Here is a 17,760-nt window from a genome sequence, read left to right as displayed (position 1 = left end):
GATTAAGTTAGCAATCCATGTGATTGACCACTCTCAATTCTCATTGGTTAAAAAATAATATCAAAGATTATGAATTAAGACCATTGATTTGAGAAAGATCAAAATCCAACCATTGAATTAAATCCCTTTCTAACCCTAAACCCTTCCCCTTTCCCTCCTATCCTCATTCATCAGTAATGGCCTCCCTCTTCATCATCCTCAATCCTCTTCCATCTCTCTTGTCTTCTCCTCTTTCACCCCATCTCTATCATCGATGTTGCTATTCTACCATCGATCTTTTACCTTGTTAGTGGTCTCAATGGGAATATCTTGATTGGCGTGGTGATTGCCGCGGTCTATGTTGCTGGTTCGTGTATTTTTCTCCGGTCTGATGACTTGTTTTTCAATGAGGAAGAGGTTGCTGCTATCGGTTTACTCCTTCATCCGATCGATGCTCAAGTTTAATCATCGTAATATTGCTACCACTCCTCCCTCCCTCTCATGGTAGATCTCCTTCAACTTTCTCTCTCACGCACCTCTATTCACGACTGACGTTCAAGCTTCAGATCTGGAAACGAAAATCAATGGCTTCAGATTTACTTTCCAGATCTTGCCGGTCGGTCTTCATCCCCTCATCATCTCGCCGGTCTTCATTCTCTCCCTCTCTTTAAATTTAAATTTCGAGTTTTGATTCATGCGAAAATATTTGTTTTTTTTTGTTTTATGTAAGATTTCTGATTTTTTTGTTTGAGTTTCGAATGTGATGATGAACTTTGGTTTTTTTTTTTTTTTTTATAATTTCGAGTTGTTTGAGTTTCGAATCTGATTTTTTAAAAATATGTTTGATATGTTTTACTCTCACTCACTCATTTCTCTCTCTTTTGTAGATCTATTCCTCAAATTCTTGTGGTCTTCATCTGTTTAAGGTAATAATGTTTTCACTTTCATAATTCGTATTTCTCATATTACTACTTCATGGTCTTCATCTCTTTTTATAATTTTTTTTCTCATTCACTCTCGAATTGAATTCTCTCATAGCAGTAATTTGTTTTTGTACTGTTATTTTTTGTTTTTGTTAAAGCTACAATGGAATAGCGGATCCTACATCAATTGAAACAATGGAATCTACTTGAGTTGGTGCAGACTGGATGAATTCGGAGCTTTTGGAACATGGAAATCAATTGAAAGTTGTTGTAATGTTTTGAATTTTAGATTCGGAGTCTTTAATATTTTGGGCAAAAATTAAGGTGGTTAAACATTGAATATTTTGGTATCAATGTACGTAATCCTTTAGATCTAGTTTACATAAGATCTTGTTTTTTATTTTAGAATTTTATATTTTAAGTTTTAGGTATAGCTCTAAATATTTAGATTTAGTTTTCATAATGTTCAACTGAATGCAATTGATTTTTATTTTTAATGAGAAACTGGAACCAAATAGGCAAATATCATTCTTTATTTTAGTTTCTTCAAAAAAAAATCTGAAAATATAACTCCTAATTTCGTATCATTAAGAAAAATTCAGCATTATTGTTGTAAAAGAGTGCTAACAAGCTTACTAATTCTTAATGAAGTCTTGAGCCATCAATAGATGATATTCAAAATTACATCAAAAATTAAGATATTTTAGAAAATTGTTAAAATACTACGTATATACATATAGGTTGTGACTTGTGAGTTGTAGCATGTATATATAACATATACATCAATATATATCAAATCAAAACAAGAGAGCAATGTACCTAAATAATTCAAAAATAAATGAAAATAAAAATATAAACAAGTACATGATATTCAAAATTGAACCCTTAAATTAAATATAATTTACTTTTTTATTTAATTAATTATTAAATGTAAGCAATTTTATTAATTAACATATTTAAATGATTTTGTAGATATAAAAAAATAGTTGAATTTTATTAATATCTTGTTGATTACGGTCGGGTTCGGGTTTGAGAGCAGGTCTGTCTGAACAGGTCAGGATATAATCTTGCCGGGTGCCGGTCAGGTCTGGGTAATCCAGGTCAGGTTTCGGTCAGGTCTGGGTAATCCCAGGTCAGGTTTCGGTCAGGTCTAGGGACTGACCCTCACAGGTCGAACCAGGTTCAAGTCAGGTCAGAATCAGGTTGACCCAGCGGTCAGATCTGTTTCTGACACCACTAGTTGTGATAACTGATAAACCAAAGTCATTTTTTTCACATTAAAGAAATAAAGTTTCTTTTGAAAGACACCAAAAATTAACATGATCTAGCGTTATGGTTGTCAGATTTTTAATGCTCATGTTCATCAGCTATGGGAAATCAATTGTATCCAGAAAAAAAAAACTTTGTTCGTTGGATAAACCAGTAAATTACCCACGAGACCTAAACATGAAGAAATAAAGCTAACAATCAAACGAACAGTAATACGTGAGGAAGGATTTCTAGAGAGAGGGGCTCTGCCTTCTCTTTAGAAAACCCACCTAGCTCCCCTAATAGCAAATTCTAAAAACCCTAGCCCCCAAATCAATTTCTTTAGAAATTGAAACCTTAGCCTCCTCCCTCTTCTCTTTCTCCTAGATTGAGCCATTGTTATGGCTTAGTTGTGTCTCCTAGTCTAATTTTCTCTTGTTCACAGTCGGACTCTTTTTTTCTAGCCTATAAATCTGCTTTTGTCATTTCTAAAATCAGTCATTTTGGAATGGTGCTCGCGGTGTGGGTTTGCTCGCGGTGGCATTCTTGCTCGCAGTGTGGGGTTGTTCGCGAAGTGGGGTCGCTCGCGGTGACAGAATTTCGTTCGCGATGGGTTGAATCTTTTTCGCCCATTTTGGCTGAGCTCTAGTTCTGTCAGTTTTTGTTGCCAGAGTCTCATTCGTGGTGGTCGTGTTTGTGGTGGATCCGACGAGTGATTATGAGCTTATTCATTTTCGTTGGTGCTTGTCTTGCCCCCTGTGAAGGGTTCGACGTCGATTTGGGCCTGGGGAGATGGCGTGATGCCGCGGCGGAGCATTTGCTCGAGTTCCTTAGTGCTCGTTTTTTTTTCGTTATTTCTGTCCTTCAAGCTTGTTGTAAACACCCTTAGAGGTGCTTTAGGGGGTGTCTCTTGTGTAGACACCTCCTAGTTTTCTCTCCTTATTAAAAAAAAAAATTGAAGTTTCTTCCAAAAGACACCAAAAATTAACATTGATCTAACGTGAAGAGTGTCAGATTTTTAATGCTCATGTTCATCAATTACGAGAAATCAATAGTTATCCAAAAAAAAAAAAAAAACTTTACTTCTTGGATAAACTAGTAAACTACCCACAAGACATAAACAGGAATACAAGCTGTGTATGCCGCTTGTATTATATATTGTCTATAACTAAGAGTAATCTACCACTAGACAAGTGTATTAATAAGATAACCCTTCCAGAGATCGGCATGATGTTGTCGAAAAATAAAATATCTAATGTTCCTACTTATCAAGTTACCCCTTTTTATTTATTTGCTTACATTTTTCAAAAAAGGTTGTTTTTTTGTTTGCTACTTTTTCTTATTAGGAGACTTGGTCCACCAAAAATTAATAATGTTATATTTATTTTCGCTCTTCTTTCACTAAAAAGTACATTTTTTCCCCTTTTCCCACCTTATTTAATGCGAAAAGGGTCAAAAAATACACCAAAAAAGAATAAAAGGGACATCTCCTGAATTCTCATGTAAATAAGAATGTAGCAAATAAATAAAAGCGGAGGGAGTATCGTACGAATAATGCTATCTATATTTATCCATTCGATATTACATCAGGTATATATAAAAAGAAACCCTATTCGTCTTAAAATATTAAAATATAGTTCTTATTTTTGTCTTGGGTGTTCTAAAATATAGTTTTCATTTTCATATTTAGTTCTACATTTTTGGGTAATATGTCTAAAAAACCATCTCCTATCATTTATTTGTTTCTTGAAATTTGTTTTTTTCTTTATTTATTCAATCAAAATCATCCTTCTTGTTCCTACTTATCAAGTATTCAAGTTATCATACGAAGAATGCTCTTTCACCAATTATTCTTCATTCTGTCTTCTAAAATTATCTTTTTTCATATAACGTTTATTTAAATAAATAAAATTTTTATTATCTCTCTTAGATCCTATTTCCATAAATTATCGTAGAAAAAGGAAGATAGGAACTATATTTTGAGACGGAGTAAGAAAAATGCTATAGGTATCTTAGCTGAACAAAAATATTAAATATCTATCACTAATACATACAACTCCACCATGGATTGATGTTCTCCGATATCGAATGTTGCCGAGGTGATTTTCAGTTTTCACCTGAAAGCACGTTTATTATATAATAGGCCTCAATCTTTCCCTCATTGCCTCATTTCTCATATAATCTCTTCTATATATTAGATAGGAAGGACAAAGAAACCTTGCAGGAAATAAGAAAATGGAGCATCTTAAACCAATTGCTCACATACTGATATTCCCCTTGCCTATACAAGGTGCAGTCAACTCTATGCTAAAACTAGCCGAGCTCATTCTCTTGGCTTCTGATGCCCAAATCCACATCACCTTTCTCACCACTGAGCACGTCCACAGCCGCCTCATGCTCCACGCGAATGCGGCCTCTCGCTTCGAATCGTACCCTGGATTCTCTCTCCGGACCTTCTCCGATGGACTGCCAGAAGATCATCCTCGCGGAAGCGATAAGTTCGGGGAGATGGTTGATGCTGTGGAATCTGTAAGCTGCCCACTTCTTCGGGAGATGCTAGTGACTGATCGTGCTAATCCTCCACAAGAAAAACCTATAACATGTATAATACCAGATGGATCTTACAACTTTGCTTTGGATGTGGGTAAAGAGGTTGGAATTCCAGTTATATACTTTGATACAATTAGTCCTTCATGTCTTTGGGTCTATCTTTGTCTTCCCAAGTTAATAGAAGATGGGGAAGTTCCATTTCAAGGTAATATCTGTCCTCATTCTCATTGATTATTTTCATTATATATTGTTATAGATTGGTAGAGAGAAGGCCTACTAGACTAGAATCTCTCGCACGTTAATTTAATCGAGCCATATAGGCAAGACCCTTAAGAGTGAAGTTAAAGATAAAGGAATTACATCCCTAAAGTACGTCTAGTAGTGTTTGATTCTATAGACTGAAGGTTGTGAGATACAAACCTTACCACTAAACCAAGTGCTACTTGAAATTTTTTTTTTTTTTGTTTTTGTTTTTGTTTATACTCCCTTATATAATGTTTAATATACACATTTTGTACTTTGACACTTTCTTTATATATCTCTTTGAACAAGGTTTATGATTATACATAAGAAAAAGATAGTCATGTGGGATGTTGTTTGCTTCTTCTCAACATATATTTTTCAAATAGCAACATTAATTAGTTTTTAGTTGTCGTAATTAAAGATATTAATGGTCGAAATTCTATGTTAACAAACGTGAAAATCAAACTGTGTATATATATTGAAAAGAAATAGAGGTACTAGTTTTTTTTCCTCTTCGATCATCTTACTAGGAAAATTAAAACAGTATTGGAGCTTGAAAAATTAACTAATTCGTATAATCTGTCAAATGATATTGTGAGTTGGAATTCTTTTTGAAACTCAAAAATAAATAACAATAGTTTTGAGTTAGTCTTACCACAGTTTTAAGTGAAACAATTACTTACCACCATTTATTGGGTAGACGTCATATCTAGATTCTCCTTGTATACATAGGAAGCTTTTTCTCTCATGAATTAGAAACGAGAATATCATGAGCAATCCATCATACCTGAAAGTAATTAAACGCCATAAATTACAATAGCAAAGAGTGTATGTAGCACATAATAATAAATTAGAATGTAATTGAATGCTTAGTTTCTTTCAGAAAATTGGGAAATGGAAGCGATAGTTGGTGTTCCCGGCATAGGTAGTCTATTGAGGCGACGTGATTTTCCAGATTTTTGTCGAGCAAACAATCCAGCTAGTGATGTTATGATCCAACGCATTTCGGAGCAGGCAAAGCAATTCAGAAAGGCTTCGGGTTTCATACTTAACACATTTGAAGACTTGGAAGCACCATTGCTTTCTTATATGCGGTCTCATTTTCCAAACATGTATGTTGTTGGTCCACTTCATCTACACTTGAAGGAAAGGATGTTGCGAAAAGAGACTACGACATCAACAACACTACTTTCGTATTGCTCGAATAGTCTTTGGCATGAAGATAAAAGTTGCATAGAGTGGCTCGATGGGCAACCCCTACGAAGTGTCATCTTTTGTAGCTTTGGAAGCCATGTGTGCTTGACAAAGGAACAATTGATGGAATTTTGGCAAGGCTTGGTTAATAGTGGGACTCGATTTCTATGGATTAGACGACAACGATCTGTGACTGGGATGGACGATGATGTGCATAAGTGGCAAGAACAAATTCCTAGTGGTTTATTAAAGGGTATGAAGGAAAATGGGTATGTGACGAGTTGGGCTCCGCAAGAAGACGTTCTAAGCCATCCCTCCATTGGAGGATTCTTAACTCACAGTGGTTGGAATTCAACACTGGAAAGTATTGTGGAAGGAAAGCCTATGTTATGTTGGCCTTATTATGTGGACCAACTCGTAATTAGCAGATATGTAAGCCATGTTTGGAAGGTTGGATTAGACATGAAGGACATATGTGATAGAGATATAATTGAGAATATGGTAAGAGATCTCATGGATAGAAGAAGGGGTGAATACTCACAAAATGTGAATGCATTAGCTTACTTGGCTAGACAATCGGTGCACGAAGATGGATCTTCATATTGTTCTTTGAATAAGTTAGTTGATGATATAATGTCATTAAAATTACCCGCATGATTGAAAGCCCTATTGAAAAGGGTGAAACGTTTCAAGTTGGTTTTTTGATGTAATTTATTTCTGATCAAAAGTGGATGTGATAGGAGTTGGATGAAATACATTTCAATTAAATATTTTTCTCCTACTAGATCCGTCTCAAAATACTATATATACTATATACTCAATCCACTATTCATAGGCATATCATGCTCATCAACTTTGATCATATGTGCATTAATAACATCATGACCAAATTTCTTCTAGTTGAAGAATCTCTTTTTGGTTGCATTGGAACAATTAGGAGATTTCCTAAACGAAATATGGGGTCTACTCCAGTTACCAAGAAGTGCGTATGCTGGTGCTACTCTTAGATAAATATATAAAAAGAATAAGGGGGTTGGAGTTTGAGTTTTCAGCGTTGTCCACTTTTTTAACCCCCTTTCATATATTATAAAATAGAAGCTTATTTGTGGGATTGTCTTAGAGCTTGCTAGATTCATTTTATTAATGTTTAATTTTATTAAAGATAATAATAGCTAATGATGTTATTCGCTCAAGTCTAAAAGAAACAATGTAATAAATCTAGGAGATTTGAGGTTATAGTGTTACATGATACGAGTATTATACTTTGTGATGTTCTAGTATTTCAGTTGATACTAATACTCACATTTTACCCCCAAATGAAAATAAATAAATATTTGGTGTAAGTTTTGTAGGTAAAATAGTATTAGACAGAGAAAGTACTTTATTTTTAATATAGATGAAATGACTAGAATCAGAATTAGTAGCCGTGGAGATACATTGTCAAGTATAATAAGCTCATTTGATCATCACATGAACGTAGATGTTTTAAATAATATTCTAAAACCAAAAGATTTGGTAATATAAAACTTCACATTGCCTTTGGATCTTCGAACATAAAATTTAGTTACATGTAGTATATGTATTGTTATGAATCTGCCACTAAAATATCTCTTGTTTGAAAACTGGTTTGGAGTTCTATTAAAGATCCAAGATAACAGAAATTGGTGCTGAGAGGAATGATTGTGGGTCCAGCAAAACCAAATCGTTTGTAGAATTCTTTCAATTGGTGGGCGGTGCAACAGAATTGTAGATTAATAACCTTCTTTCTCTTGTTTTAATCTATGTAAAAAAAAAAGAGACAAAAAACTAGGTAAAATATAAAGATTACGCATGCTCACACCCTTTACTGAACTCCTACATTATTTGAGTCATTTCTGCATGAATAAGAAAAAAGAAAGTAGCAATATTTGTGTATAAAACGCATGAAACTGTTCACTGATCAAATATGAATTGCACATTTTCACTTGCCGTTTTTACTTAATAGAATATCTTCTATTGTTTTCCCTCTTGCTTAGTTCAGTGATGGCAGGGCTTCTCTCCTAATTGATGCTTTCCTTAATTTGGATTAGTATCAGACTAGAAAAAATACATGCAGAAAACCCAGTACTTCAACTAAACCTTGAGTCAGTGACCAAGTCATCATACTCAAGATTTATCCAACAGCTTCGTACCCTTGCCATAGTAGATGGCAAGATGTATGAAGGTGTGTGGATGCTACCAAAACCCAACAACATTGAAAACTACATCATTGTTAATATTTCAACATTAAGAGGTCATTCATTGATCCATATTGATGTTGGGATCAACAAAAATAACTTGTACGTTGTGGGCTATAGGGAAGACTCTGGTCGGGCACATTTCTTTTCTGGTGCTCCGGAGAATGCACAATATCTTTTTCAAGGCCAAGTCAGTAAGCGATATCAAATAAGATTTGGAAGTGACTACGTAAGTCTTGAAGCAACAGCGCATGTTAGTAGGAGTATATTGTCACCGAGTTTTGATAAACTAAGAGATCAACTATTGCGTGTTTATGCATTGGATGTCAAAAACAGAAATTTTCACTATTACCAAGCTAATCTTGTTCTTCTACTAACACAAATAATCTCAGAGGCCGCCCGATTCAAATATGTGCAAAGCATGGTGATCAATGATGGTCCTATTCCTAATTATAAACTTCCGGTGTTGGAGAACAATTGGAGGACTATTTCTCGACGTTTTAAAAACTCCGTTAAAAAGACTATTCGACCCCCTCTTGAATTGTCATATCCTAATAATTCTAGATGGGAAGTCACCCAAGTTGGTCAATTGAAAAATGATTTGGGTGTCCTTACTTATGTTGAGTGAGACTAAAGAAAATGAAGTCTAGATACATAAATCAAACCTTCCATTAACATTAGCTTATAATATATAAACCATGTTGTCCTGTATAAGTTTAGTTTACTTCTTCTACTCTCTTTTTTTCTTAATAAATGTTACAATATTTAGTACATTATAATTTTTAAGGTTTTTTTTTACTCTAAGATAGTTTTTTTTTTTTTTCAATCTCACCTCATGATATGAGTTGATACTTTATACGCTAAAATTTGAACCATCCATGAAAAATTTGTTGTTTGTTAATACTAGTTGTTGGACCGCGTTTTATCGTGCACGGCCTCCCAAGATAGCAAAAATTAATTAGTCAAATTAATGGTGTAATTATTCTAGCACAATTATTTCAATTATAAAATAATTAATGTAATTTTATTTTAGTTTATATTTGTTTACAGAAGAAACATATAGCTCATGAATTGATGCTATTAGTAACTAAAATATCTCAAGTGCATCATTGTTTAATTATGGTAGAGACTCGTGGAAACAAACCTATAATTATTTCAAATTACTTGTGAATTTGTGATGCATATTGTAACTTATATCCTTCTTGTCTTGTTCTCTTTTTGGGGCTTTGCCCCTCTTTTTGCACCAAAAAAAAGAAAAAACATTGTAGTTTATTAAACAATAAATATGTTATTTCTTTACTAAATGTTTCACCTTATTTCATTTCTCATCGCATACTTTCTTAATTAATCTACAATAACTATATTTTCCTCTAATAAGAATCTACTTTTAATTGTATGCGTATGGTTGCCCTTTTTTTCATATATGTTGCAATTATATGGAGATGGAGAAGATGATAAATGACACAATATACTTCCAGCTTTTTAACGATATCACTTGTAATTTTTAGGTGCTTAGACAAGGAAAACACCGTGTATGATTTCGTACTATTAAAGTAAATGATAATGCATTCAGTATGTAAATTATTGGTGATGACAATTCAAACGATCACTTTGAGAAGTATGCAATATGCTTTAGGGTGTTGTATCACAAGAGAAAGTAGCTCATGATACAATTTAAGAATATGAAGATCTCAACAAAAATGAAAGCCATTTTAAAAGTTGCACAGACACGGGACACTAACACGGACATGGGGACATGTACGGGAAATGCAAATTCTAAAAGTGAAAAAACGCTGCGGAAACGTTAGAGAACACGATATTTTACAGGTTTGATAGTAGATTAGGCTATATTTTGAGAGACTTAGAGATATTAAAAGGAAAAAGTAAGGTTGAGAGATAAAACATTTCTTCTAGTAACAAAAAACTATGTTGATCTCGTTTCAATTCACTATTTATCTTCAAAAGAAAATTCAGAGTGTCTAAAAGTGTCCTGAAGCGTCGGAAATGTTTAAAGTGTTAGAAATGTGACAAGTTGACACAAAGAGAGGGTGCGTGCATCATACTCATTTACCATATATTTTATTTTTTTACTCAATGGCTTTGGTGTTTACGTGCTAAATAGAAGTACACACGCTCCTAAGTAGAAGCTAACTGCTCAAGAAGCACAAACTGAGCCTGTACATACTCATTCACTTTTCCTATTTTCTAGAAACAATATTTACCTGCTAAATAAAGTACACATGCACGCTCCTAAGAAGGAGCTAACTGCTCAAGAAGCACAAACTGAGCTTGTACATACTCATCCACTTTACCTATTTTCTAGAAACAATTCGAAGTAAAAAAAAATAGAGGGTTTTAATAACCTCCTTAACTCACTTTGAAGACGTAGAAGCAGGGATCATAATTCATATGTCATAGTTTTGGTGTAGCAGGGAAGAAAAATAATCTTATTTCTCAGGGGTTATGCAACCTACTCAATGATATCAGAAGGCCCGGGCTTCTTAAGTATCAAATCCTTCGCTTCATTAGTTTCGGAGGCAAGGTAATGGTTATTTGCCACCGGCATCAGGATGAGCTTCCTTGACCTTCTCTATAGTTGCGCCTCTCTCTGCCATTGCACGGAGGGACCATTAAAATTCTCTAAAGCCAGCTTAGTGGCAAAAGCTAGAAAGTAAAAGAAATGACACCATTGCCATTTAAGATGCTTGCTGCAATATGAACCAAGTCTAGTTATCTAAAAACTCATAACAGTCATAAATTTCAAAGTAGGAGATTATAAAACTTGGAAAACACTGACAGAAGTATATGAAACAACAAAACATTTGCGTTGTACGAAGGTTAAGAAGGGACTTCGAAATAGGTGAGCTACTCCCTGAGTCAAAGGCTCTAAGCAACAATGAGTTTGCAGATAAAGCTTCAGTAAGCTAAAAAAGGTTCACCTAAAAAATTTACTCGGGCCAAAACATAGTGTAAGTTCTATTGACTATCAATCTAGAAATAATCAAAGCAGTGTGTTGCCATTACGACCCCTCCAATCCATTCACCATGATGATTCCTGCAAACAGCCGCTAAATATGCTTCTTTCGAAGCTAGTATGAAAGAACAGTCCACATTGAATTTCAGAAGATTCAAGGGAGGGGCCTGCCAATGGACTACAGGTATCCGGTCGCATCCACATGAGTTTGGAATGGGCTAAAACACAAAAATGGAACCCAGTAACAATAGCATCAGATTGCAAGAATGCAGTTGAAGAATTAGGAAATTGTTTTTATGTTAAAAAAAGTAATAGTAATATGATACTGCAATGTAGGGAGTTGCTCCAAGAAGCTGAAGGAACAAAGCTGGAGTATGAAGCTAGAGAAACAAACAGAGCTGCTGATGCACTAGCGAAACACGCAAGAGGGAGGACAGCAGCGGCTAACGTCCAAAAATTTTTCCCCTTACCTCCCCCGGAATGTATTAACATTATATTAGAAGAACTTTGGGACTGTAGCAGGGTATCATCCACCATGGCAATAGATGATCATGGATGAACAATATTTGTAATCGGTGACTGTTGCTAATTTATATATTATGCTCGTTTTCTACCAAAAAAAAAATCTAGAAATAATAGCAAACAATACTAGAACAACAAATAACAAAGCAAGAAAGAACACACAAGAACTTTTACGTGGAAACCCAAGAACTGGGACAAAAAACCACGAATATGCACTAGGAATCGATGAATATTGAAGGAAGATTACAAAAGCGCTCAAGAACTCTCTCTATAGCTTTTTCTCTCTATAATCTGTGAATAATGATGAATAATAAATCATGAAAGGCGTATTAGGGCACCTATATATACCCCCCTCGAGAAAACCGCGTTTTCGGAACGAAAACGACCTAAAACGCATCCCGCCCGACCGGGTCAGGCGACCCACGCCTGATCGGGCACTTAATGCCTTCGTCAAACTGCTCTCAGGCCCGACCGGACGAAGACACGCCCGAGTCGTAATACGGTGTCTCGCCCAATCGGGGGAAGTTGCCCGATGACATCGGGCGATGCTCACAACAGTCTGCGGTTGATTTCGTTGCGGGCCCGATCGGGCGAAACCTCAACCTTCGTAAAACAGTCATAACTCTCTCGTATCTCAGCATAATTGGGTATATGACCTATAGTTGGAAAGCTCTAAGAACAAGCTATCACCTCCAATTCGAATACATCAAAACCATTTATAGATTGAGATATATTTGCATTCAAAGTTAGCCTTATGTCCTAAATGTCGTTTTTCCTCTACACAACCTCATCTCCACACCCATAGACCTCCATGAGCTCCATATGAACCATATACCCAACACATGGTAGTAGAAAAAAGAAGTCAAGGGTGAATATTGGATGAGGAAAATAACAATTTTGAAAAATGAGTGGTATGTTAGAGCACTTGGCTAATCTTATACTTATGCGGTAATACATAATAAAAGCAATAATCATTTACATTTTAGCCCTTATTACTGAGTTGAGGTCAATGCGTTTAAGCCGAGCTTTGTCTCTCTGATATGGATTTAGATTTTCTCTGAAATGGTTCAAACTATGATTTGGTGTAAATTCTGATCAAAGTCTATTGGAGTTAAGAAGCAGCCAAGCGCTCAAGCAATCGAACTCAATATCATCAAACACGATAACAGAATTTACCCCTCCAAGTTCTAATGTGATAGGTTGCGGTTCATGTTAAAAGTAATGTTGTCAAACGAACTACAACGAAGATTGCAAAAAAATTACTATGGACAAAGCATGCCATCACACACCTTGACCATTAGGGAATCCGAAGACGTGTATGAAAAGTATTCACAATTGCATCATCTCAAAACATAAAAGTTTTATAATTTGACTACTCCCTCGAAAGATAGGGTGTTTCCTCGAAACACAGGCTGACGCTAACCATAGGGGTTTGGATTCTTCCACTATGGACGAAGCTTTTGCCAATCAATGCAAATAATTATCTATTAACAACGCTGAATCCAATACCATGGATATTGGCGACCTAAATTCCGGAGTTTCGACAGAACAGATTTCGCTAGTTTTTATCGGTCGCGTGATCATGGAAGGCACAGTTTCAATATTGAAGCTTTTAAGAAAACCTGGACGCAAGTTTGGGGAAAGCAGTTACTCATCAGACTTATTTGCCCTAATCTCTTCTCTTTTCATTTCCAACACTGGCGAGATAAGGAGAAAGTCATGGAGGGTCGGCCATGGTGCTTCGATAACCAGTTACTTGTGTTGAACGAGATCATAGGACATGAATAACAATCTGAGGTAACTCTTACACATTGCCTTTTTTGGATTCGTATAAAAGATTTGCCATTTAACTGTCGATCACCATCGATTTGTTTGGCTATTGCGGTCAATCTTGCGACTATATTGGTGGATGAACATGATGTTTTCAGTATGAATTTGTTTCGTTTACAAAATGGTGGCAAACTTCAGGGATGTCCGTCAGTGATTGAGGGTTGTCCGTTAATGACGAATTGTACAAGAACAAACGTGAGCTACCCTTATAATACGCTACTAAATAAAACTTTTGCCTTGAATGTTTAAATTATGAAATGCTTACTTTGCTTGAAAAGTTTTCTTTGAAAACTCAAAACTCGTGCACAAATGCAACAATTCTTACTAATTTCTAGCAAAATGTGCGCACGCACTCTACCCCCCTTAAAGGAGTTACGTCCCGGAACTCAACTCACCTAGTCGAAGAGCTCATGATACTTCTTTTTCATCTCATCTTCAGCCTCCCAAGTAGCCTCTTCGGTACGCTGGTTAGACCACAAAACCTTGAGTATCTTTATATCTTTATTTCTTGTACTCCTCACCTTAGAGTCCAAGATCTTTACTGGTCTCTCTTCAAAAGAAAGCGTCTCATCCACTTCTATAATCTCGGGATCTAATACGTGAGACTTATCGGGCACATATCTCTTTAGTTGGGATACATGGAACACATTATGCACCTTTCCCAAGTTATTGGCAAATCAAACGATAAGCCAATCTTCCAATTCTTTCAATAATGTCATAGGACCTATAAACTTCGGGCTAAGCTTTCCTTTTTGCCCAAAACGCATCACCCCTTTCATAGGTGACACCTTCAATAAGACTTTCTCGCCTACTTGATACTATTGTCTCTTCTTTTCTGATCTGCATAATCCTTTTGACGATCCTGGGCCACCCTCATCTTCTCACGAATATATCTCACTTGATTTACGGTATCTTCAATCATTTGCGGTCCCAAAGTAACCGTCTCGCTAATATCATTCCAGCACAATGGACTGCGACATTTCCGACCGTATAGGACTTCGAAAGGAGCCATCTTAATGCTAGAATGGTAGTTATGTATGAGAATTCTATTAAAGCCAACATCTCATCCCAAGTCTTAGGCTAATCTAAGGCACAAGCCCTCAACATGTCCTCGAGAGTCTGAATGGTTCTTCCGATTGACCATCAGTTGCTGGATGAAAAGCTGTACTCTTAAGCACATCGGTCCCAAAAGCTTTCTGTAATGCTCCCAAAAATGAGATAAGAATCTTGAATCTCTATCAGACACAATAGTGGAAGGAACTCCATGATGCCTCACCACTTGGTCCACATATACTTTACCACACTGTTCCATCGACCAATTGTCCTTCATTGGAACAAATTTTGCTACCTTAGTTAGTCTATCTACGATCACCCACACTTTGGTGAATCCTTTCGCTGTCTTAGGGAGACCTACAACGAAATCCATTGCTATGTCATCCCATTTCCACTCAGGCACTGGTAACGGTTGAATCGTCCCTTGAGGTCTCTTGTGTTCGCTCTTCACCTTCTGCAAGTCAAACACCTAGCAACAAATTCAGCTACTTCTCTTCATTTGTTCCACCAGAACATTAGCTTCAAGTCCTTATAAATTTATCCCTCCAGGGTGGATAGAATAAGTCGTGTTTCCCTTCTTTCATCATTTTCTCTTTCAACTCGGTGCAACTCGACGGTATGCACCTCTTCCATTGAATCGGACACTTCCATTCATGGATACTAAACTCCTTTGTCTTTTTCTCCTCGATAGCTTCTTTATCTTCTCCATTTCCTCATTCCCTTCTTGAGCCTTTAAAATTTCTTCATTCAATTCTGACTGGATTGAAATGGCATTTAAGCATGCTTCCACTCCACTCTCCCAACAACTTCAAGTTGAGCTTCCTAAACTCGTCACACAACTTTCTGGAAGTACAAAGTACTTAAACTATGGCTGACTTCGACTTAACGCATCAGCAACGACGTTTGCCTTTCCTTCATGGTATAAGATCTCAATATCATAGTCATTCACCAACTCCAACCAACTTCTCTGTCTCATATTCAAATCCTTCTGAGTATACAAATACTTCAGACTCTTGTGATCTGTATACTTCTTCACCTTCACTCCATACAAGTAGTGTCGCCAAATCTTCAAAGCAAACACTATTGCGGCTAACTCTAAATCATGGGTTGGGTAATTCACTTTGTACAATTTTAATTGTCTAGAAGCGTAGGCTATAACCCTTCGGTTTTGCATCAACACACACCCTAAACCATTTTTCGAAGCGTCACTATATACCTCCAACTCAGCATTATCCTCTGGCAACGTCAAAATCTGAGTTGTAGCCAACAACTCCTTAAGCTTCTTAAAGGCTTTTCACACTCCTCGGTCCATATGAACTTCGTATCCTTCTTCATAAGACTAGTCATTGGTTTATCTACCCACGAAAAATCCTTCACAAAACGTCTGTAGTAGCCAGCTAGACCCAAGAAACTCCTTATATCAGTGATATTCCTAGGTGTAGGCCATTTGCTCACTGCGTTTATCTTCGACGGATCTACGGAAATTCCCTTCTTTGACACAATGTGGCCAAGAAACGCCACTTCTTCCATCCAAAATTCACACTTCGAGAACTTTGCGTAAAGCTGATTCTCCCTAAGTGTAGATAATACCAATCTCAAGTGCTCTTCATGGTCCTCCTTGTTCTTCGAGTAGATAAGGATATCATCGATGAATACGACTACAAATTTGTCCAAATACTCTCGAAACACTCTATTCATGAGGTCCATAAAGATTGCTAGTGCATTGGATAAACAAAATGGCATCAAGGTGAACTCATAGTGACCATACCTCGTCCTAAAGGCAGTCTTTAGTATGTCCTCCCCAATCTCCAATTGGTGATACCCTGACCTCAAATCTATCTTTGAAAATATTCCAGCTCCTCTTAATTGATTGAATAGGTCGTCAATCCTTGGTAATGGATACTTATTCTTAATAGTCACCTTGTTGAGATCTCTATAATCGATACATAGCCTCACGCTCCCATCCTTCTTCTTCACGAACAAAACATGCGCCCCCATGGGGAATAACTAGGTCTAATGTACCCTTTCTTGAGTAATTCCTCTAGTTACTTGTTGAGCTCCTTCATCTCTGCTGGAGCCATTTTATAGGGTGCTTTTGATATAGTGGCCGTTCCAGGTTCTAAGTCTATGGTCAATTCTAACTCCCTTTGAGGTGGCATTCCCGATATATCTTCCGAAAATACGTCTGGAAACTCATTCACCACCTTCACATATTCTATCTTAAGCTTATCTTCTTCCAACATTTGCACACTACACAAGAATAATAACGAAGCTCCCTTGCTTACTTGCTTTACCAAACTTAAGGCTGAAATGATCTTAATTCTATCTTCTTGTGGTTTAGTCTTGAAAGTCACCCTTTTTCCATTCTTATTCCTCAATCTCACTTTTTGTTCGCCACAAAGAATCTCGACTTTATACTCTTTAAGCCAATCCATTCCTAGAATGATATCCAAGTCTTCCAATGGAAACTCTATGAGGTTTGTTTCAAAGTCTACATCCCCAATTCTCACAAGAGCGTTCTCATATACTCTTGAGCAAGTTACTACTTCCCCAGATGGTAACATAATAGGAATTTCAACATCCCTAGGGTTTTCTAAGCAATATTTTGAAACAACTAACTTTGAAACAAATGAACGTTCGGCTCCTGAATCAAATAAAGCTTTAACAAAAGCGAAATTAATAGAAACATTGCCCGTAACTACGTCCTTGGACGTTTCAGCTTCCCTAGCACTTATGACATTCAATCTTGCCAGCAGGCACACTAGGGCCAGCTCCACTCGAAAAAGTGTTGTTGTTCCCATTTTGGTTGTTCACACCTTGATAATTGTTGCCTCCTGAGTGGTTTCGATTACCCTGACCAAATTGGTTTCCGCTCTTGCCCTTGTCAGTCTTCAACTCAGGGTTCTTGGAGAAGCACTCATATTCTCGGTGATCCAATTTGTGGCAGTAGTTACATTCCACTAGATTTCCTTCACAATCCTTTCGAGGACGATTATAGGGGCACTTCTTGCAGAATTACACGCGTTCG

General features: G+C 36.5%; 3 protein-coding genes across 4 annotated transcripts; 2 read left to right on the top strand and 1 right to left on the bottom strand.

The window, feature by feature from the left end:
* The first annotated feature begins 4,159 nt into the window (after positions 1–4,159).
* Positions 4,160–6,921, top strand: LOC104883264 (7-deoxyloganetic acid glucosyltransferase). 2 transcript variants are annotated; one of them, XM_048636767.2, is made up of 3 exons: positions 4,160–4,249; positions 4,349–4,905; positions 5,827–6,921. In XM_048636767.2, exons 2-3 carry the CDS (start codon positions 4,386–4,388, stop codon positions 6,792–6,794), a joined length of 1,488 nt encoding a protein of 495 aa, XP_048492724.1. In that variant the 5' UTR covers positions 4,160–4,249; positions 4,349–4,385; the 3' UTR covers positions 6,795–6,921. The 2 variants fall into 2 exon arrangements, with proteins under 2 accessions (XP_048492724.1, XP_010666054.2); XM_010667752.3 differs by having other exon boundaries at positions 4,164–4,905.
* Positions 6,922–8,183: 1,262 nt separating this feature from the next.
* LOC104883254 (antiviral protein alpha) lies at positions 8,184–9,606 on the top strand. Its single transcript, XM_010667745.3, has one exon. It carries the CDS (start codon positions 8,184–8,186, stop codon positions 8,979–8,981), a length of 798 nt encoding a protein of 265 aa, XP_010666047.2. The 3' UTR covers positions 8,982–9,606.
* Positions 9,607–16,777: 7,171 nt separating this feature from the next.
* On the bottom strand, positions 16,778–17,533 carry LOC125493825 (uncharacterized). The gene has a single exon (XM_048637351.2). The coding sequence runs from the start codon at positions 17,531–17,533 to the stop codon at positions 16,778–16,780; it is 756 nt and encodes a 251-aa protein (XP_048493308.2).
* Positions 17,534–17,760: the final 227 nt, after the last annotated feature.

The sequence above is a fragment of the Beta vulgaris genome, chromosome 9, assembly GCF_026745355.1.
Source record: "Beta vulgaris subsp. vulgaris cultivar EL10 chromosome 9, EL10.2, whole genome shotgun sequence".
In the NCBI taxonomy this organism is placed as follows: Eukaryota; Viridiplantae; Streptophyta; class Magnoliopsida; order Caryophyllales; family Amaranthaceae; genus Beta; species Beta vulgaris.
Note: the sequence above shows the minus strand (reverse complement) of the source record. Positions and strands in the feature narration are given on the sequence as shown.